Below are 24,003 nucleotides of genomic sequence, written 5' to 3'. Positions count from 1 at the left end.
TGGCAACGGCAAGTAAAGCGTTTCTGAAGAAGAGAAATATGTTAACATCGAGTATAGATTTAAGAGTCAGGAAGTTGTTTCCGAAAGTATTTGTACGGAGTGTAGCCATGTATGGAAGTGAAACGTGGACGATAAATGGTTTAGACAAGAAGAGAAGAGAAGCTTTCGAAATGTGGTGCTACAGAAGAATGCTGAAGATCAGATGGGTTGATCACATAACTAATGAGCAGGTATTGAATAGAATTGGAGAGAAGAGAAATTTGTGGCACAACTTGACTAGAAGAAGGGATGGGTTAGTAGGGCATATTCTGAGGCATCAAGGGATCACCAATTTAGTATTGGAGGGCAGCGTGGAGGGTAAAAATAGTAGAGAGAGACCAAGAGATGAATACAGATTCAGAAGCATGTAGGTTGCAGTAGGTACTGGGAGATGATGAAGCTCGCACAGGGTAGAGTAGAATGGAGAGCTGCATCACACCATTCTCAGGGCTGAAGATAACAACACCAGCATGAGCTATTTCTTCACATCGGAAATCTTGTTATTCCATTCAGACCGCTAGCCCCCACCCCACCCCTCCAGTGCAATTGAAGTTCTTCTTTTGTGTCATATGTACTTGTTTCACACAAAGAGAAGGATTAGATCATATGAAAGCTTCTTCGCACAGTGAAAGTAAAATTATGTTCTACAACAGTTTAAGAAGAACAACTTCAAATATTTACAGAAAATTGTAAGAAACAAATGATGTATATGTATATTAACACATCGGAGGAAAAAATATCGCCGATCTCTACCGGTATTTCTTGGTAAAATACTGAGATATATAGTGCCTAGTAAGAGTCATGAGGCGCATTTTCTCTGGTGTTTCGTAGATTTTTGTATTTATGTTTTTACGTAGCCGGAATCAGTCGAAACAATCGTAGCTGCTTATCACGTCTTTCAAGTGTTACCCAGAGTCGATGGAAGGTGTCGGTTTGTTTGCCATTACGAACGTAGTTATTTTAAAATTGGAATCTTAAGTGTCTTTTGGATAGAGTGGTCCCAAATGACTCTTAATGCATTAACATGAACAAGACCGTGCTGGTGAGAGTTGCTACCGGCAAGCAGGAGCGGTTCTAGGTCTCTGCTGCGGTCCTCCTAATTCTTAGTGTTTTAGTGTCTCTGTTAATACATACCAACAGGACGAATACACACTAGTCTAAATTGAGACCGCTCTATGGACACGTAAAATTCTGCCTCCAAAATCGTTGTACTTTTAACAGGAAACAAACCGATGGTTTTGCAGGCCGCTGTGGCCGAGCGGTTCTAGGCCCTTCAGTCCGGAACCACGCTGCTGCTACGGTCGCAGGTTCGAATCCTCCCTGGAGTATGTCCTTAGGTTAGTTAGGTTTAAGTAGTTCTAATTCTAGGGGACTGATGACCTTAGATGTTAAGTCCCATAGTGGTTGGAGCCAATTGAAACACTTAAAAAAAATAAAAATAAACGATGGTTTCAATCGACACTGGTCGTCGTGTGCAAGATGTGATGAACTGTATTTCCTTCGGCTCACATATATTTTCGTTGCAAAAACGAAACTGCAAATAACTGGCGAAATACTAAAGCACTAGAGAAAAATATCTGCCAAACAACTAGAGAAAATGTGCGCGATGACTCTCAGGAGGGACACCCTAAATACGTACCTGCGGGGCCACGTCGTGGAGCTGGTATAAACTCATTAATGTCCATTTTCATTGCCGATAGTACTCCTTTTTTTAACAGATAATAGTCCAATACACCAATACATGGTTATTAAGCTAAGACAAAGATAGAATATCTACAGTTGTCTGAAGGGTTAGGCCTTACTGTAGGTACATTACTACAGCTGCAAATGTATTCGTTCAGGAACCTACCAGACCTGTGAGGTGTAATGTTGGAAATGTAGAGTAGTGTAGGCTAACAATGAATTATATGAGTGGTTATATATGTCAGTGTTATCATCACAAGGCGTCTGACGACAAACATTGTTACACGAGAGCGTTCTTTATCCACTAGCTCAACACAAATCACCATTTCCTTCATAGCGTAACGATTACTTTTTATTTAACGTCGAAATAGTTACAAATGTGTGCTTAAAAATAATCACACATTTAAATACATTGCGACTTTTCGTTAACTGCAACCAGATAATCTTTAGGAATGAAGTCTTTTACAAAGAGTACTGGAAAGTAACATAATAGTCATAATAATAATAATTATTATTATTATTTACTATTGTATTAATATTAGATTGATGTAAAACGTCATAGTGTTTCTGAAGAAGCAGTTAGGGACGGAATATAGCTATACAGCTCAACCAGTATCAAATCGTGTAACATAAACATGCCTCTTGTAGTATGCATTCGTTCCTCGATCCTCTTTGATTTTTCTGCGCTTTTAGTTTACAGATTTTAACTTCCAGAGCTGGTCCATCCATGTAGTGTGCTCCTTTCAGTTTTTCTTAATGTCCTAATTTCTTAAACTGTAACTACCTCTTCACCAGATGTAGTACATTTTTAGCTAGATTGGAAATAAACTTGGGAATTGATGTTTACAGCGGATATAAGGAGAATTCCTTGCAAAGTACTGAAAAGAAATAATGTTTTAATGTTAATCAAACTTCAATACATAATAACGTACAATATTATATAACATTATAATGTGCTAATTTTAAAAAGCTAAAATAATCTAACATCTGTATTATTTACATATAGATCTGCTGTATATCTTACAATAAATCTATCACAATGTTACAAGTATTGCCCTCTGGAACAAGTGAATTCTTTCTCTCTTTTCAAAAAATTATACTACTAAGAAAACTCACTGCGAAAGGCCGACAATAGTGAATACGAAAAAGAATGAAATACTTTTTTCTAAAAAATTCCACGAGGCCTTTCGTAACTCTCGACAAAACTATATGGAAGAATTAGTTACGGCATTCTTTTGCCTTTGACTAAACGGCAATTTAGTTATAGCTAACAGGAGAGCTATATTTTAAAATTTGATTTCATTTAAGTTATTTAATTAGAGTGATATTACTGCCTTAGAGGCAAATAGTTTAGTGTCTCTCTCTCTATGAACTGAACTATGAGAGAGTATACCGTTTTAATCGCAGCCTGTTCAAGCTAATGTCCTATGAATACTTATTTGTCAATAATCTCCAGTTTCTCTCGGATTGTAATCCGAGAGCAGTACAATGTTGAAAGGCAGAACTGTGTCGGTAACAAAGGATGAAAGTGGACTGGACTTCCCGGACTACAGTACGTTTCCGTCTAGCCAGCGGCGATACTCGCGACGCTGGCGAGGAGAGAAAGTAGGAAGAGTGGCTATTTAGCTGAGGGAGGCGCGGAGCTGACAGGTTGCCCTGAGACTGTGGCGGCTGCGGTGGCTGGCTGCTGACTGCTGAGGAGTCAGCAGCCGTTGTGAAGCAGCGCGTCGGCCAGCCTCCACACGCGCCACCAGCTGCCGCTGACAGCGCCGCCACGCGCATGCGCCCCCGGATTCCGCGCATGCGTGGAACGCCGCCACCAGCTGCGAGCCGTTTGCGCGTGCGCCTTCAGTTGCGACTGCGCGTCCAACATGTTGCTGGAGTCTGCCTGCAAGAACAACAAACAGGCCGGTGAACTATTTAGGTCTGCTCTGCTGCTCACAGCGGAACCTTCCCATCGCACCGCCCCTCAGATTTAGTTATAAGTTGGCACAGTGGATAGGCCTTGAAAAACTGAACACAGATCAATCGAAAAAAACAGGAAGAACATGTGGAACTACGAAAAAAATAAGGTAAGATATACAAACTGAGTAGTCCATACGCAAGATAGGCAACATCAAGGAGACTCTGAGGTCATGAGCGCCGTGGTCCCGTGGTTAGCGTGAGCAGCCTCGGAACGAGAGATCCTTGGTTCAAGTCTTCCTTGAAGTGAAATTTTAAATTTTTATATAATCAACTTCGCTCGCCAAAATTCCAGGACCTATTCACATTTGCTTGGACATATGCAGGATTTGACGGCCTACACACGGAAAAATTTGAAAAATATGTTTTGACAGAGTACAGGGAAAACTGTGTTCAAAAATGGCTCTGAGCACTATGGGACTCAACTGCTGTGGTCATTAGTCCCCTAGAACTTAGAACTACTTAAACCTAACTAACCTAAGGACATCACACACATCCATGCCCGAGGCAGGATTCGAACCTGCGACCGTAGCAGTCGCACGGTTCCGGACTGCGCGCCTAGAACCGCGAGACCACCGCGGCCGGCGAAAACTGTGTGACTGTGAAACTGTTGAATTCATTTGTTGCAGTTTATGTGACAAACTCTTATGTTTTCATCACTTTTTTTGGGAGTGATTATCACATCCACAAGAAAACCTAAATCCGGCAAGGTAGAAGAATCCATTCGCCAAGTGTACAAGTTAGGTGGGTCGACAACATATTCTTGTCATGTGACTCACATGCCGTCACCAGTGTCGTACAGAATATATCAGACGTGTTTTCCTGTGGAGGAATCGGTTGACCTATGACCTTGCGATCAAATGTTTTCGGTTCCCATTGGAGAGGCACGTCCTTTCGTCTACTAATCGCAAGGTTTTGCGGTGCGGTCGCAAAACACAGACACTAAACTTATTACACTGAACAGAGACGTCAATGAACGAACGGACAGATCATAACTTTGCGAAAATAAAGAAAATAAACATTTCACTCGAGGGAAGACTTGAACCAGGCCTCTGATTACGCAGCTGCTCACGCTGACCACGGGACCACGGCGCTCCTGAGCTCACACTAACCTTGATGTTGCCTATCTTGCCCATGGACTACTCAGTTTGTATATTTTGCTTATTTATTTCATAGTTCTACACAACTTCTTCCTGTTTTCTCGATTGATCTGTGTTCAGTTTTTCAAGGCCTATCCACTGCGCCAAGGGGATGCGATGGGGAACTTCCCTTGTCACAAGGGGACCGTACGAACTTCCCATCACGGATTTGGTTCATAAGGACAAGGTGTTCAGGGCGCGACTAAAACATATGCAAACAAGATGACGTAACTCTCGACTGTTTCCGAGAAAGTCGCGTTTGAATATTTTAGGCGTGCTTATATACTTGGTTTGATTGTAACAACTATTAAAGTCGTCCGCAACCGAACGAGTAAGCAGGTAGTGTTATAGTCGTCAGCTCGCTGGATCGAATCTAGTTCCCTGTATTCCTTTTCTTTTTTCATTCCACCTAATTCCAGCAATAGATAGACGTACTACAGGACGAAACTATGGGATAATGGATAACCGTTCATGAATGTAAATCAAGTTTGTTTTGCAATAGACACAATGAAAAAAAAACATTCACATGCTAAAATTCTCCATGCATTACATATGGTGTCGTAATACTTATTGTTTTCCATGTTTCTGTGATCACTACCACCCTGATTCGTGCAGTGCTCCACAAATACAGATACTAGAATATAAATAAAATGACTACACTGATTTGACTAAAAGTTCTTGTGTGTCCGATTTATACTCAATCTCCTCACGACGCTTTTCTAATAACAGATTTATTATGACTGTGTAAATCATCAGTATTTAATGATTCATTCATTATTTTCGTAATCTGTACCTTGAAAAAAGGATAACTTGGATATAAATCGAATGAACAAGAACTTTTAGTCGAATCAGTGTAGTCATTTTATTTATATTCTAGTATCTGTATTTGTGGAGCACTGCACGAATCTGGATTATAGTGATCACAGAAACATGGAAAACAATAACTATTACTACAGCATATGTAATACATGGAGAATTTTTGCATGTGAATGGTTTATAAAACGATAATTAAATGGACCCCCTAGGTGCAAACAGGCTTTGATATACTTCATTGGGGACATGTTGAAACTGTGTACCCCGACCGGGACTCGAACCCAGGATCTACTGCTTACATGAAAGACGCTCTATACATCTGAGCCACGGAGGGCACAGAGAACAGTGCGCCTGCACGGACGTATCCCTTGCACACTCCCCGCGAGACCAACATTCCCAACATGTCGACACCACTATATTCGTAGCGCGCCTAATAGATGTTTGCCCATTTTACTCGTTACTCATTACTGGTCTCACGGGGGGCGTGTAAGGGATAAGTCCCTGTAGTCGCACCATCCTCTGTGCCCGCGGTGGCTCATATGGACAGAGCGTCTGCCATGTAAGCAGGAGATCCCGGGTTCGAGTCCCGGTCGGGGCACACAGTTTCAGCTGTCCCCAATGAAGTATATCAAAGCCTGTTTGCAGCTAGGGTGTCCATTTAATTATCATTTCATTTCTAGAAAAGCTGCATGGTCATCAACGGTAACTGTTCTTTCGGGAACAGATAATACCGTGATATATAGTGAATGGTTTATTTTCATTGTGCCTATTGCAAAACAAAATTGGTTTACATTCATGGACGGTTCTCCATTATCACATAGTTTCGTCGTGTAGTGTGCCTATCTATTGCTGGAATAAGGTGGAACTGAAAAAAGAAAAATAATACCGGGAACTAGATTCGATCCACAGACCTAACGATTATGACTCTAACTGCTTACTCGCTCGGCTGCAGACATCTTTTATACTAGTTACCATCATACCAAGTATATAAGCGTGCCTAAAATATTCAAACGCGATTTTCTTGGAAACCGTTGAGAGTTGCGCTTCCGTGTTTCATATGATGGAATATGACAGAGCTCTAGTCGTGCCATACACACGCTATTAATATGAATAAAATCGGCGAGGGGAAGTTTGTTCGGTCCCCTTGTCAGAGGTACAGCGACCGCACATTCAGGAGCAACTACAAGAATGTAAATTACGGATACATCACAGAAGAACGAAAACAAATGCCTGTTTAAATGAGCTTTCATATGCTAACGATTAAATTAAACACTTTATTCACTGCCAGTGAAAAGAACATATCATCATGATGTATCAGAAAATTGCAAGCGGTCATCTTAAACACAAATAATAAGATGTTAGTATCAAAATTTAACCTGCGAGGTTCTATTGTAGTCATAACCACTGACAAAAGAAGGTAGGGCGTCACAATTGTGTTGTCACATGGAGTCAGTCACAAACCGTGAACAGTGAGACTCATTGTTAACCAAGTCCATCAATAAAAGACCAAACTGACACAACATTAATTATGACATAAAGACGTATTCCTTCCGTGACGCCATACTCTCTAAAGTGTCAGACTATTATCAGCAAATCAGAATTAGGGTAATTATTGATTCACAAGCCAAGTCCAGCAATAATTCCAATTCGATAAGCGAAGGCGAGCGAGAGATACCAAATAGTGAGGGTGTCAAGTTTTTTGCTAGTCGTAATCGCAATTAATTAAGAAATTATTATTTATTGGCAAATGGTTAAGAAATTAATTATTTCGAGGTAAGCTATCTTCTTTCTCTCTCTCTCTCTCTCTCTCTCTCTCTCTCTCTCTCTCTCTCTCCCAAACACACACAAACACACTGCTTCAAAACAACAAGTTGTTTACTAGGACTGAACAGTTACGACCGAGTCCACCAAACTCGTCATCTCTTACTGTGGCTCAAACCCGGTTTTTGCGAGATATCCACGGTTGTAACTATAAGATTGCGGTATTGAGATGGGGGCGATTTTCAACGTACTGAGACAGACTTAGGGCATCGTATGCCGTACCCTACACGCAACATAAAACAAGAAATGTTATTAACTAATGAATCAAACGTACAAGGTGTAGAATTGTGCCTCCAAATGTGAATACAATGTCTATTTTTCTCTAACGAGTGTACTACGCGACACCCGGATTTTTGTAATTTTTTATATTTGTGGGATGTGAAGTTTGTAACTCAAATCTATGTCTTCCAAAGTAGTTCGACTCTACGATTGAAAATTGTCGAGAAAACGGACTTCTAAGTTTTCCTACCATGTTTAACATGCTAAAATTAGCGATACTTCTTTTCGACAAACGATGTGGCTCTTTGGTAGCGTTCTTGCTCACTTCGATGGTGGCCCCGCTTCGATTCCAAGGGGATTCAAATTTTTAAACAAAGGTGCATCTTCTTTGAGCATTTATGTGAAGTGTGAAATACAAAAAGATAAAGAAAATTTAATTTGTAGTATTTTAACTTTACGATATTTTTAACACTCTTTTACAAAAGTTGGCTAGATAAGAATTTATGTTTCCAATGAAAGCTGGATTTTTGTGTGCAGTTTATAGTTAGGAATGAGACGTGCATTTTTCATAAAAATAACAGATGTGTTTAATTAGCAGATATTTGATGTTTTTCTATTTAAATGGTCCAGGTACTCGAATTGACAGTGAATAGATCAGATCATTATCAGGTATCACAAAATATCAAGCTGGCTTCTTAACATAGATAATACGTTGTCAATAATAAAATACAAAATATAACGTGTGAGGTTATATTATAGTCATAGCCACCGAAGAAGGAATATAAGGCATCATGGTTGAGGTAGTCATATAAAGTCAATTCATGCTCGACATTGTCATTGCACAAAGAGCATACCAAAGCGTACAGACATTGCAGGCATGTAGATTTAGAGCAATTTCCATCGTAAAAAGCGACAGTGACCGAAACGAGAGACTGTACATTTCTTCTGTTAAGCAGCAGCAGTCAGTTATTCAAAACCGATGCATTCTTACCGACTAATTCGCGAAGCATATTCATCTCGTACTTCGAAAAACTTGGTTTCCTTCTTTCGTTTCCCATTTCGCTAGAAACAAATGACTGGTCTAGTAGCGTGGTATAAACACACTTCTGCTTGTTGACGAAAGGGAAAGCATATGACAATGGCGTCACTCACCAGCGACTGTCTAGAAGACTTACGTGTGTAGGAAACCGTACGCAAATTCATATCTCTGTTAACATTTTTGAATCTCCAGTGCGTCTTCCATTGAAATACACGGAGTTAACAGCGATGAAACGCACGGTTGGCTGACTAATGTTTGTTGACCCGCGTATACTGTTGGTGCACCGCATGTGGAAGCATCAGCAGTGGTCAACGGCATGAGGATGCAAAAGGCAATACAAACCATTGCATTAAAGACACCTAGCGCGCAACCACAAGTCATGTCATGTAATTGAAAAAGTGTCGTGGCGATCTCTCCACTCGCAAAAGATTCCTGATTAATGCCCCATTCGGATCTTCGGGAGGGGACTGGGGACTGCCAAGAGGGAGGAAAAAGCACAAAAATACTCAGAAAATTGAGGAATGTAGTAATACAAGTTGCTTAAGAATGAAATAAACAGGAAGTGCAGGGAAGCTAAGGAGAAATGGGTGCATGAAGAATGTGAAGAAATTGAAAAAGAAATGATTGTCGGATGGACTGACTAAGTACACGAAAAGGCCAAAATAACCTTCGGTTAAGTTAAAAGCAATAATGGCAACATTAAGAGTGCAATGGCCATTCCACTGTTAAATACAGAGGAGAGATCGGATAGGCGGAAAGAGTATACTGAAGACCTTTATGAGGGGGAAGACATGTCTGATGACGTGACAAAAGAGACAGGGGGATAGAGTATTAGAATCAGAATTTGAAAGAGCTTTGGGAGATTTAAGACCGAATAAGGCAGTAGGTATAGATTAATTCCATCTGAATTTCTAATATCATTAGCGGGAGCGGCAACAAAACACCTATTCATGCTGATATTTAGAATCTATGAGTCTGCCGATGTAGCATCTGCCTTTTGGAAAAACACCATCGACGCAACGTGAAGATTGCAAGAGCCGACAAGTGTGAGAATTATCCCACAATCTGCTTAACAGCTCATGCAACGAAGGATGTAAAATAAAATTAAGGGTGTAATAGATGAAGATTAGTTTGGCCTTAGGAAAGGTAGAGGCACGAGAGAGGCAATTCTAACGTTGCGTCTGACAATGCAATCAAGACTGAAGCAAAATCGACACTTTCAAATTGTGCAATATGTTCAAAATTCTGAGAAAAGTAGGGGTACGCTATAGGGAAAGAGGGGTAATTTACAACTTGTTCAAGAACTAGGAGGGAACAATAAGAGTAGAAGACCATCAAAAGTGTTCACATTGAAAGGGTGTCAGACAGGAATGTATTCTGCCCCTACTGTTCAATCTATGCATCGAAGAACTAATGACGAAAATAAAAGAAAGTTTCAAGAATGGGATTAAAATTGAAAGTGGAAGTATACCAATGGTAAGATTCGCTGACGACATTGCTATCCTCCGTGAAAGTAAAGAAGAATTACAGGATCTGCTGAATGGAATGGTCTGATGAGGACAGAATATGGATTGAGGGTAAACGGAAGACAGACGAAGTAAAGAGATGTAGCAGCCCGCATCTCGTGGTCGTGCGGTAGCGTTCTCGCTTCCCACGCCCGGGTTCCCGGGTTCGATTACCGGCGGGGTCAGGGATTTTCTCTGCCTCGTGATGGCTGGGTGTTGTGTGATGTCCTTAGGTTAGTTAGGTTTAAGTAGTTCTAAGTTCTAGGGGGCTGATGACCATAGATGTTAAGTCCCATAGTGCTCAGAGCCATTTGAACCATTTATAGATGTAGCAGAAATGAAAACAGTGAGAAGCTTAACATCACAATTGATGGTCACGAAGTAGATGAAGTAAAGAAATTCTATTACCTAGGCATCAAAACCACCAATGACGAACAGGTAAAGAGGACAAAAAAAGGTTCAAATGTGTGTGAAATCTTATGCAAGTTCATCAGTCCCTAAGCTTACACACTACTTAACCTAAATTATCCTAAGGACAAATACACACACCCATGCCCGAGGGAGGACTCGAACCTCCGCCGGGACCAGCCACACAGTCTATGACTGCAGCGCCTTACTCCGCTCGGCTAATCCCGCCCTACTAAAGAGGACAGGGTTCAAACGGCTCTGAGCACTATGAGACTTAGCATCGGAGGTCATCAGTCCCCTAGAACTTAGAACTACTTGAACCTAACTAACCTAAGGACATCACACACATTCGAACCTGCGACCGTAGCGGTCACGCGGTTCCAGACTGAAGCGCCTAGAACCGGACGGCCACACCGGGCGGCCTAAAGAGGACATCAAAAGCAGACTAGCACTGGCGAAAATCGCATTCCTCGCCAAGAGGAGTCTACTAGTATCAAACATAGGCCTTAATTTGAGAAAAAAATTCCTGAGAATGTACGTCTGGAGCACAGGAACGTATGGCAGTGAAACATGGACTGTGGAAACAGATGAGAATAGAAAGCATTTGAGCTGTGGTGCTGCAGACTAATGATGAAAATTAGGTGGACTGATAATGTATGGAATGGGGAGGCCGTGCACAGAATCGGCGAGGAACGGAATATATGGAAAACACTGACAAGGAGGAGGGACAGGATGACAGAACATATGTTAAGACATCAGGGAATGACTTCCGTGGCACTAGAGGGAGCTGTACAGGATAAAAACTGCAGGGGAAGACATACACTGAAATATATCCAGCAAATAATTGAGAAAGTAGATTGCAAGTTGTTACACCGACAGCGGCTCGCGGTGTTGAAAAAACAAAAATAGCTCCCAAATTAGTTGCCATGTCCTTAAAATATCAATTCACGAAATGACCCAAGTCCCTCCACAAGTAGTTATTACGAAAAATAAATAAAAAACAAATAGAGGGAAATATCTAGTATAGAAAGCAAAAGAAAAGAAAAGGAAAATTTAATTATAAATTTTAGAAACATGGGAAGGGGGAAAAACAGTAGAAAATGTTAAAATATTAGTTATTCCACTACGTAAGAAAATCAATATTGCCGGCCGGCGGTTCTAGGCGCTCAGTCCGGAGCCACGCGACTGCTACGGTCGCAGGTTCGAATCCTGCCTCGGGCATGGATGTGTGTGATGTCATTAGGTTAGTTAGGTTTAAGTAGTTCTAAGTTCTAGGCGACTGATGACCTCAACAGTTGAGTCCCATAGTGCTCAGAGCCATTTGAACCAATATCAATATTATAGTCATAGAACGTAGGTCTGGGACACCAAAGATAGTGTTTATTAAAGCATAAATAGCCATACGTTGCAATTATGATACACCAGTCTCTAGTCTGTTCCAGTTCGAGAGTTATTTAGGACGTACAGCTTTGGAGAACAACAATTGGGACTTTATTAAACGGGGATCAAGAATAGATTGTGACGAGATTGTTTTTGAGGATTGTCAATTCAAGACTTTAATTTGGACATTTATCAGATTAGATAAACGGGAAGGTGAATAGTAATCTCTTTGGCTTTAATGTCGATTCGTGTGAATACTTAAACGTTTCACTGAATTGAGGATTTTAACCGGATTCGGACTTTGAATTACGATAGTGGGAAACTTTTTCACGCGACTAGTGATCATAGTTAATGACGGTTTGCGGATATTAAATAGAAATAAGTTATTTACCGAAAGTGACAGGATATTATCTAACATCTCTGATGCTAGCGGGAATCCTACGTAGACATCTAATTAAAGAACTTCTTAGAATGAGATCGTATGGGTGAACCTATTATTTAATAATTCTTCTCAATAAACTGACGTCGTTAATTTGAAACATAACACAAGTCTTGAACATTAATTTAACTTAGACCACAGTCTAACATAACAGTCGCGACACTTCGCCTCGATTTTGTTGCCTTCAGCGCCAGCAGCGCCCCAAGCGGCCGGTAGGTTGAACTGTGAGTTCGGCGCGATCGTGAAAGCGAATAGTGATGTTTATTTTGATTTATACAATGGTTTTTACCATCGGAAGCGTTGTGGCGCAATAAATTGCAGCAGCAACAGGAAGAAGACACCACAGCCGTCTTTTTTTAGGTTTCCTAAGGATGCTGACAGATAAATACCATCATGTTACTAAACTGTATCGTCAGGATTCACTTGCAAACTGTATGTGTATAAATGATGACTTTCGTTTTAGGAGCAGTAAATGACTAGTTAACAGCAGACGAGAAGACCTTGTGAAGAAATACCCAGTTTACCTTTATAACAATATTAGGTTTTACTCGCTTCATTTCGAACAAAACCAGTTCATGAACGCAGACAACCACAAAGTCGTGTGGAATGCAGTACCCACACAGTTTGACATTCCAAATAAGCCACCTCAGCTGACGATGAAGCGGAAACTGCTACAAAGATTCGACAGTCAGTCTAAAGCTGTAATACAGTCCTATGACACAGAAGCAGCCAGGTCAACTCTCCATGTATCAGTGCCAGATTCGTGTGAATCATCAACACTGACCTGCTGTGACGTTGAAGTGGTTAGATCAAGTGCAGCTGTTCGTGTCTTACAAAAGCGTGTGAAGTGTCAGAATGTGCAGATCGCTAGACTTCGAGCGAAACTATTATGGGACAAGGAAAATGCCTACAGACAGATTGTTTGAAAATTATTCAGATATTTGGTTTTTCATGAAATGTAATGTAATCATCTCATTATAATGGTTTCAGTATATTTCTTCCACTATTTGGCAGTTGTTTATCCCAATTAGAATAATATAAAGATGAAGGTCGTACTTGTGGCGACAGGCGACAATGACAAACACAGTAGGCCTACAGAACGATAAACGAGCTGCCGATCGCTTTTGCATGTAGAGATACATGTCTGTGTTTCGTACATGTGAATCTGTGTGCTTATATTCTTTTGATATCAACGTGGTAAGCTGCTATTCTGTCCAATGTCACAAGCGTTTCTTCAAGAATTTGTTGTAGCTTGCCACTCTATTTATGGTTTTTGTCCATACTAGCGCTTATTTTAGAATCACTTTTAGAAACATATATGCCTTCTGATACTACACAAACTCTTGGAGGCAAGGAAATAACTCGAATAATTCGGAAATTACGTAGGAAATGGATGCAAACAAACATTATGCTTACGACGCGTCTGACGTTCACCTTACCTGCCGCTTGGAGCGCTAGTGTCGCTTCATCTGTCAAACGGCAACAACTTCACAGCAGTGAGCGTCGCGACTGTTATGTTAGACTGTGCTTAGACAAATAAACATTAAGGTTACGTGATCTATGCCAAGAACAAGCTAGCGATTCGTAATTAAAAGAATTGAATGAAAGATTAAAGTACCGTCTCTGTAGACATTGGTAATAAAGCTACTAAAGAGTTTTTCTCTCAGAGTTGGGAAGACTATACGTGTAGTGAACCACGTTTAACGTTGGGTTTTAGAAGTAATCAAACTAATACTTTGCCGGGACAATATTAAATAAAAGTAAACCCTTCAATGACAGTCAGTGTGTAAAAAATAAAATCAGACTTTCATCTATTAGACAAAAAAGCGAAAACAGAAAAAGGGCTGCTACAAAGTGCTTCTCCGAGATGAAGAGTTTGGCACAGGAGAGAAATTCGTGGTGGCCCGCATCAACCCAGTCAGGGGACAGATGACTGAAAAAAATACAATAGTATTATACTTCTACTTACCATAAGTAATGGCAGCGTGAAGCAGTTACAATGCATTTACCAACGTGGTTTGTGGACACGTCAAATTTATGAATCATAAATCGCCGGTTCACTATTTATTCGCGCATTTTGCGACGTCCGCATGCGATTTAACAGTAACTGTCATACTTCTTCAGAAAGAGACGAACATGCGCCGCAACTTCTATTCTGTGTCGTTTAATTTAAGTTCGAAATTACAGAAGCTGTCGCTTATGAATCACCACGAACGACATCAATTTTCCAGAGCCGTTTCGTCGCCAAAAACCATAGGTTCCAGCAGCGTGACAACAGGCAAGAGGATTGTAAAACTTTGGTTGTCGGTACAAGTGAGGCAGAAGGGAGTGGCAGCACTTCTGGATGGCGGCGTGCTCACGAATAGCCCTCGCCTGTCGGCAAAACTGAGCCAACCGTGGATCGTGTTTCTGGCGCCAGTGTTTTCGCAGCTGTGGGCCGCGCCGCGCCGCGCCGCGCATAGAGACACGCCTGTGGTAGCCGTCGGCACTTCTGACGCCGAAGCGCCGAAAAGAGCGCCTTTCTGCGGTTAGCGGTACCGGCACCAGCCGCAGGCATTCCGCTGAAGGCGCTTCCGCCTGCCGTCACGACTGCTTACTGTTTTCTGCCGTCACGTGGATGTTGCTCTAGAGCCCATTCTACTGCGGGAATTCTCCTGTGGTCCACGAAGTACGCCATACCTTACTCCCTTAGAATTTTTTATTTTACGGAGGACGCTATACATTTTGTTACTGTGTTTATAGCACGGCAGTTAAGTAGATATAAACGACGGACTGAGTTCTGGAGTTTGGCTCAAGAGCAGCGCATAATCTGCGGACAGCCAGCCCCGATGGGGAATTGAAATACAATAAAGAAGAAAGAAATTCTGGAGTTCGAGGTCCTTGCAAGAAAAATTACGCATGATGAGCAAAACAAGGAGGATGTAAGAAGAAGCCTAGCACAGGGTAAGAGGGCCTTACTGACAAAGAGAAATGTACTTGTATCAAACACAGGCCTTAATTTGGAGTACAGCAATCTATGGAAGGCCGACCGGAGTGGCCGAGCGGTTCTAGGCGCTTCAGTCTGGAACCGCGCGACCGCTGCGGTCGCAGGTTCGATTCCTGCATCGGGCATGGATGTGTGTGATGTCCTTATGTTAGTTAGGTTTAAGTAGTTGTACGTTCTAGGGGACTGATGACCTCAGATGTTAAGTCCGATAGTGCTGAGAGAAATTTGAACCATTTTTTTGAATCTATGGAAGTGATTCATTGCCTGTGGGAAAGCCGAAAAACAAAATAATCGAAACGTTTGAGATGGGGTGCTATAGAGGGATGTTGAAAATTAGGTGGAGCAATGGGATAAAGAAAATGTTCAAATGTGTGTGAAATCTTACGGGACTTACCTGCTAAGGTCATCAGTCCCTAAGCTTACACACTACTTAACCTAAATTATCCTAAGGACAAACAAACACAGCCGTGACCGAGGGAGGACTCGAACCTCCGCCGGGACCAGCTGCACAATGGGATAAGGAAGGCGGAGGTTCTCTGCAGAATCGGCAAGGTAAGGAATACCCGGACAGCACAGAAAAGAAGAAGAGACAGAATGATAGAGCATGCGTTAAGTATCAGGGTACTGGTCCATGGTACTAGGGATCTGTTGAGATTAAAAACTGTAGAAAAGTCACAAGTTGAAATACACCCAGGAAATAGTTGAGGACGTTGAGTGCGAGTGCAAGTGCAATTCGTGCAATTCGTGGCATCAAACCACTCAAAAAACTGAAAGCCCAAAGAAACAGATGCATTATGGACATGTTTTTGATTGTGGGTTCTCTGATTAAGTACAATTTAGAATTTTAGTACTTATAACCTTTATGAACAGCTTCAAATCTACAACTACAGAAACAAATGTCAAAATTATCCAAATAATAACAGAGAAACCATATCTTTCAAACGTTTTGGTTCTACTGCTTGAATAAATATACCATACAGTCACTGTTTTCAAATTCGTTCCGCCCTTTCGTTCATCTTCAGTATTTCTATTTTGCGATAATCATATTTTTGGTTATATCTGCCTCACTACAGGCATCGTAAGAGCGCGCTCTATTTTTCTTCGCCCTGTGCCTTACTTAATATCCTGCTAACTTCGTCTACTTTTAATGTCATTCAGCATTCCAAATGTTTCTCTTCCCTCCAATCTCTCCTTTGATGATTCTTCGTTACAGGCGATTTGTTAGCCATATATGTTTCAGGGAATATGTTTTCCACATTCTTATCGTTTCCACCAATTTCCTTCTCACTCGTACTTTTCAAAAACTTCTTCATTCGTTATTTTGTCAACCCATTGCACTTCACGAGTTTTACTCCACAAACAAATTTCAAAACTAATCGACAGTATTTGCTCTATCTTTTTAACGGTCCACGATTTGCTCTCATGTAATATTACAGTCCAGACAAAACATCTGCAGCATTTCTCTACTCGAAGGAACCTTTTTGCCGCGAACACAGTCTTTCACGTTTTCTAATGTTCTTTTACGATCTTATATTCTACTTCTCATTTCCTGGACCTAGATTCTTTTCTCTGTCATCAAAATTCCCTTTTTTTTTTTTTTTTGGTCATCAATCTACTGACTGGTTTGATGCGACCCGCCACGAATTTCTTTCCTGTGCTAACCTCTTCATCTCAGAGTAGTACTTGCAACCTACGTCCTCAATTATTTGCTTTACGTATTCCAATCTCTGTCTTCCTCTACAGTTTTTGCCCTCTACAGCTCCCTCTGGTACCATGGAAGTCATTCCCTCATGTCTTAGCAGATGTCCTATCATCCTGTCCCTTCTCCTTATCAGTGTTTTCCACATATTCCTTTCCTCTCCGATTCTGCGCAGGACCTCCTCATTCCTTACCTTATCAGTCCACCTAATTTTCAACATTCATCTATAGCACCACATCTCAAATGCTTCGATTCTCCCGTACATCCTCAGAAAATTCTGCCTCAAATTAAGGCCGGTATTTGATATTAGTAGAATTCTCTTGGCCAGAAATGCCTTTTTTTCCCATAGCGAGTCTGCTTTTGATGTCCTCCTTGCTACGTCCGTCATTGGTTATTTTACTGCCTAGGTAGCAGAATTCCTTAACTTCATTGACTTCGTGACCATCAGTCCTGATGTTAAGTTTCTCGCTGTTCTCATTTCTACTACTTCTCATTACCTTCGTCTTTCTCCGATTTACTCTCAAACCATACTGTGTACTCATTAGACTGTTCATTCCGTTCAGCAGATAATTTAATTCTTCTTCACTTTCACTCAGGACAGCAATGTCATCAGCGAATCTTATCATTGATATCCTTTCACCTTGTATTTTAATTCCACTCCTGAACCTTTCTTTTATTTCCATCATTGCTTCCTCCATATACAGATTGAAGAGTGGGGGCGAAAGGCTACAGCCTTGTCTTACTCCCTTATTAATACGAGCACTTCGTTTTTGATCGTCCACTCTTATTATTCCCTCTTGGTTGTTGTACATATTGTATATGACCCGTCTCTCCCTATAGCTTACCCCTACTTTTTTCAGAATCTTGAACAGCTTGCACCATTTTATATTGTCGAACGCTTTTTCCAGGTCCACAAATCCTATGAACGTGTCTTGATTTTTCTTTAGCCTTGCTTCCATTATTAGCCGTAACGTCAGAATTGCCTCTCTCTTGCCTTTACTTTTCCTAAAGCCAAACTGATCGTCACCTAGCGCATTCTCAATTTTCTTTTCCATTCTTCTGTATATTATTCTTGTAAGCAGCTTCGATGCATGAGCTGTTAAGCTGATTGTGCGATAATTCTCGCACTTGTCAGCTCTTGCCGTCTTTGGAATTGTGTGGATGATGCTTTTCCGAAAGTCAGATGGTATGTCGCCAGACTCATATATTCTACACACCAACGTGAATAGTCGTTTTGTTGCCACTTCCCCTAATGATTTTAGAAATTCTGATGGAATGTTATCTATCCCTTCTGCCTTATTTGACCGTAAGTCCTCCAAAGCTCTTTTAAATTCCGATTCTAATACTGGATCCCCTATCTCTTCTAAATCGACTCCTGTTTCTTCTTCTATCACATCAGACAAATCTTCACCCTCATAGAGGCTTTCAATGTATTCTTTCCACCTATCTGCTCTGTCCTCTGCATTTAACAGTGGAATTCCCGTTGCACTCTTAATGTTACCACCGTTGCTTTTAATGTCACCAAAGTTTGTTTTGACTTTTCTGTACGATGAGTCTGTCCTTCCCTCAATCATAACTTTTTCGATGTCTTCACATTTTTCCTGCAGCCATTTCGTCTTAGCTTCCCTGCACTTCATATTTATTTCATTCCTCAGCGACCTGTATTTCTGTATTCCTGATTTTGCCGGAACATGTTTGTACTTCCTCCTTTCATCAATCAACTGAAGTATTTCTTCTGTTACCCATGGTTTCTTCGCTGCTGCCTTCTTTGTACCTAGGTTTTCCTTCCCAACTTCTGTGATGGTCCTTTTTAGAGATGTCCATTCCTCTTCAACTGTACTGCCTACTACGCTATTCCTTATTGCTGTATCTATAGAGTTAGAGAACTTCAAACGTATCTCGTCATTCCTTACAACTTCCGTATCCCACTTCTTTGCGTATTGATTCTCAAACTTCCATAGTGCATGATAATACAGTTATAGGTTGACTGAATCGGGGAGAAGGAACCAGACAGCGAGGTCATCGGTCCCATCGGATTAGGGAAGGATGGGGAAGGAAGTGGACCTTGCACTTTCAGAGGAACCTTCCCAGCATTTGTCTGAAGCGATTTTAGTGAAATCATGAAACTCTAAATAAGGATGGCCGGACATGGGTTTGAACAGTCGTCCTCCAAAATGCGAGTCCAGTGCATCAACCACTGAGCCGCCTAGTTCGGTAATACAGTTATACTTATCATCAGCAAGCGTAGGTCGAGTGTCGTGTCTGCTGCCTGCAAGGATCGAAGCCTACGGTTGGGTGAGGTTGGGGCCGTATTTTGTTCAAAAGAACCATGCTGTTATTCACGTTAAGTGATTTAAGTAAACCACACAATAACTGAATCTGAGTGGCTAGATCACTTCCCTCCAGTGACCTAGTGAGCTAGATCAGTCAAATATAAAGGCCAAGGATCTGTACTGTCTAAGTCACTTGAAATGTATTAATGTATTCCCAGGCGCACAACTTTCTTGATGAGATGGTGTTCACTATAGTGGAGGTGTCAATATGGAGTATACAAAATCAAGGGAAACGAGGACATTTAATTTTTTTTTTTTCATTAGACTCAGTTACTTTGATGCTATCCCCTGCATTTCCTTAACTTTAACTAATATATATCTGCATAACTACTACACAACATCTTTTAAATACTTTTCTGTATAATCTAGTTTGTGTCAGACCCTATTATTTTATGCCTGTACTGCTCCTTCCAATTCCAGTTTCTTTACTTCTGGATTTTGCACCATGTCCTATTTACTTTTCCCTTTGCCTTGTAAGCGTCTTCATAAGTATTCTTTTTAGTACATTCATTTCGAAATATATCTGTCCACTTAGTCTTTAACATTCTTAAGTAGCTTCTTCTTTCCTTGCGCTGTGTTCGCAGTCAGTAGCTACATAGCGAAATCACCAGAGGACGCCACCAACACTCAGCACACACACTTTACTGTTAATGCAAGGCGCCAGTCAGTTGCGATCTGTCGCCAACCACATGGCGCTCATAAACTGGAACCTATTTATGTTTCTGGCACGAGACATTCAGACAGTTGGCCCGATACGCCGCTAGCAATGTTAGTTGCTACAAAGAGCGCTAATACCTGGAACTACTTTCCTCTTCTGCAAAGTGGAGCGCACACGACCACCATTCCATCGGTCGCGGATTAATGCAGACGACACACCGCACACGGTCTATATCTACCTCTATATAGATACTCCACGAGTCACCGTACGGTGCGTGGTGGAGAGCACCCTTTACTAGTCAGTTCCTTTCCTATTCCACTCGACTGTCTCTATGCCACTGTATGAGCCATAATTTCTCGTACATTATCTTCGTCGTCCTTAAGCGCAATGTATGATGGACGCAGTAGAGTAATTTGGAAGGCAGGTTCGAATGTCCGTACTCTAAATTTTCTCGCTAGTATTCCTCGAAAAGAACGTCTGCTTTCTTCCAGGGATTTCCATTTGAGTTCCCCATGTATCTCCGTAACATTTGTGTTGTTCGAACCTACTGGTAACAAATGTAGCAGCCTTTCTCGGAATTGCTTCGTTTCAATCCTGTTTGGTACAGATCACAAACACTCGAGTGGTATCAAGAACAGGTAGCAGCAGCGTTCTATATGCGGTCATCTTTACAGATGAACCACACTTTCCTATCATTATCCCAATAAATCTAAGTCTACCATTCACTTTCCCTACCACAGTCCTCACATGCTCATTCCATGTCAAATTGCATTGCAGCTTTACGCCTAGATATCTAAACAACTGCCTCGTGATGACTGGGTGTTGTGTGATGTCCTTAGGTTAGTTAGGTTTAAGTAGTTCTAAGTTCTAGGGGACTGATGACCATAGATGTTAAGTCCCATAGTGCTCAGAGCCATTTTTTTTATCTGAACAACGTTACTGTGTCAAGGGGTACACTGCCAATGCTATATCCGAAATTTACAGATTTGTTATTCCTACTCATCCCCATTAACTTACATTTTACCAAATTTTGAGTTAGATTCCATTCATCACACCAACCAGAAAATGTTCTAAGTCACCCTGTATCTTCTTCAATTCCCTCAACTTCGTCACATTACTGAACACCAGGGTATCATCAGCAAACACAGCAATAGCTGCCCATCTCGTTCGCAAATTATTTATGTTCATAGATAACAACAGATATCCTATCACACTTCCCTGGGGCACTCCTGACGATACCCTTGTCTCTGATGGACACTCACTGTCGAGGACAACATACTGGCTTCTATTACTTAACAAGTCTCCTAGCCACTCACGTGTCGGTGAACTTATTCAGTATGCTCGTACCTTAGTTAACAGCCTGTGACAGGGCAACGCGTCAAATGCTTTAGGGAAATCAATGTTTCTAGAATCCAGCTGTTGCCCTTCATTCAAGGTTCGCAGTACATCATGTGAGAAAATGACAAGCTGAGTTTCGATTGAGCGATGCATTCTAAAACCATGATGATTCGTGGACATAAGCTTCTCAGTGTCAAGAAAAATTATTATATTCTAACTGAGAAGATGTTCAAGAATACTGCAGCAAACCGAAGTTACGGATATTAGTCTGTAATTTTGTGGGTCCGTTCCCTTACCCTAATTATAAGCAGAAGTCACCTGCGTTTTTTTTCCAGTTGCTTGGGACCTCGTGCTGGGCGTGAGATTCGCGATAAATGCAAGCTGGGTAAGGGGCCAGTGTAGAGAACTTTTTGTAAAAGCGAATTGGAATTCTAGCCGGACATTGTGACTTATTTACTTTCAAATCTTTCAGTTGTTTCTCTACGCCTGGATGCTTATTACTATGACCGACGGTCAGATGACGTGTATGGTTCTCGGATTCTCCAGCGTGAACGATTTCTTGAACACGAAATTTAAAACTTCGATTTTCGTTTTACTACCTTCAATTGCCACACTAGAATTTCGTTATTAAATGATGGTGGGTCTTTTCCATCTTTTATCCACTTACCAGCCACGTAACTATCCAGACCATAATTTACAATCTGCTTGAACTTTGTCCATAATTCATCTACGTTCATCGAACCTCCTGCACAATAATTCTCTATTGTTCCAGGGCGGAAAAAACGAACACATGTATCCTTCCGCGCTAGTTATGATTTCCCTTATTTTATTATGATGATCGTTTGTCCCTATGAAAGTCGGCGTCAAAAAAATGTTTCCGCATTCGGAGAAGAAAGTTGCTGATTGAAATTTCGTGAGAAAATTTCACCGCAGCTAGAAACGCCTTTGTTTTAACAACGTCAACCCTAAATCCTGTATCATGTGAGTGACACTCTCTCACTCCATATATTGTGATAATACAACACGTGCTGCTGCTCCTTGAATTTTCTCGATGTACTCCGTCAGTCCTACCTGATAAGAATTCCAGACAGCTCTGCAGTACTCCAAAAGAGGACAGACAAACGTAGTGCAGGCAGTCTCTTTACTTGATATATTACATTTTCTAAGTGTTCTGCCAATAAAATTCAGTCTTTGATTTGCCTTTCCCACAGTACTTTCTACGTGTTCTTTTCAATTTAAGTTTTTCGTAATTGTAAATCTTAAGTATTTACTATAGATTTGACTGATTTATCGTGAAATCTAAGTTTAACGGATTTCTTTCAGCATTCATGTGGGTCACGCCGCATTTCTCATTATTTCGGGCCAATTGCCAATTTCTGCACCATTCAGATATCTTTTCTAAATCGTTTTGCAATTTGTTTTGATGTTCTGATGACTTTACTAGACGATAAACGACAGCGTCATCTGCAAATAACCTAAGACGTCTACTCAGATTGTCTCCTAAATCGTTTATATAGATGAAGGAACAGCAGAAGGCCTGTAACACTATTTTGGAGAACGCCAAAAATCACTTCTGTTTTACTCGATGACTTTCCGTCAATTACCAAGAACTGTGACCTCTCTGACACGGAATCACGAATCAAGTCACATAACAGACGATATTCCGTTCAAATGTGGTTTAAATGGCTCTGAGCACTATGGGACTTAACTTCTGAGGTCATCAGTCCCATAGAACTTGGAACTACTTAAACCTAACTAACCTAAGGATACACACACACCCATGCCCGCAGCAGGATTTGAAACTGCGACCGTAGCGGTCACACGGTTCCAGACTGTAGCGCCTAGAACCGCTCGGCCACACAGGCCGGCACTATATTCCGTAAGTACGCAATTTAATTACAAGTCACTTCTATGGTACAGTGTCAAAAACCTTCTGGAAATATAGAAATACGGCATCAATCTGAAATCCCTTGTCAATAGATCAACACTTCGTCTGTGAAGAGCCAGTTGTGATTCACAAGAACGATGTTTTCTAAATCCGTGTTGACTTTGTGTCAATCGACCGTTCTCTTAGAGGTAATTCGTAATGTTGGAACACAATACATGCTCAAAAATCCTGTTGCCTATTTACGTTAATAATATGTGCCTGTAATTTAGTGGATTACTTCAACTACCTTTCTTGAATATTGGTGTGACTTACGCAACTTTCCAATCTTTGGGTAAGGATCTTTCGTCGAGCGAGCGGTTATATATTGTCACGTAGAAGAAGGTGTAATTAGATGAATGGCGAACACTAACTTCACTTAACGAAGGTTTATTCAGCACTTGCACATACGAGAGCGCGGAGCGAACTGCCTCCGGCCAGAACACATACAGTATATATACAGCTACAAAACATTCCAGTACAATGATTCTTGACATTTCTGGATACTTCTAGAATGTACTCGAACCGAATATAGAATTTAAAATTGTACAGTCCCCGTGAGTTTTTGACTCACGACGCTCCATGCAACAATTTAGTATCGTAACCACTTCACCACGG

The 24,003-nt window shown here is 41.2% G+C and overlaps 1 protein-coding gene and 1 non-coding gene across 2 annotated transcripts in view; one reads left to right on the top strand and one right to left on the bottom strand.

The window, feature by feature from the left end:
• Window positions 1–2,598: 2,598 nt before the first annotated feature.
• The window catches only part of LOC126335756 (uncharacterized), a 209,595-nt gene continuing 188,190 nt past the window's right edge, over window positions 2,599–24,003 (bottom strand). Inside the window, exon 3 of the mRNA XM_049999214.1 lies at window positions 2,599–3,610. Coding sequence (XP_049855171.1) covers window positions 3,425–3,610 — 186 coding nt within the window. The 3' untranslated portion in view covers window positions 2,599–3,424. The remainder of the gene's footprint in view (window positions 3,611–24,003) is intronic.
• Window positions 6,160–6,234, top strand: Trnat-ugu (transfer RNA threonine (anticodon UGU)). The gene has a single exon. It is a non-coding gene; the product is annotated as a tRNA-Thr (tRNA).

The sequence above is a fragment of the Schistocerca gregaria genome, chromosome 2, assembly GCF_023897955.1.
Source record: "Schistocerca gregaria isolate iqSchGreg1 chromosome 2, iqSchGreg1.2, whole genome shotgun sequence".
NCBI classification, from domain to species: Eukaryota; Metazoa; Arthropoda; class Insecta; order Orthoptera; family Acrididae; genus Schistocerca; species Schistocerca gregaria.
This window is presented reverse-complemented; position numbering and strand designations above follow the sequence as displayed.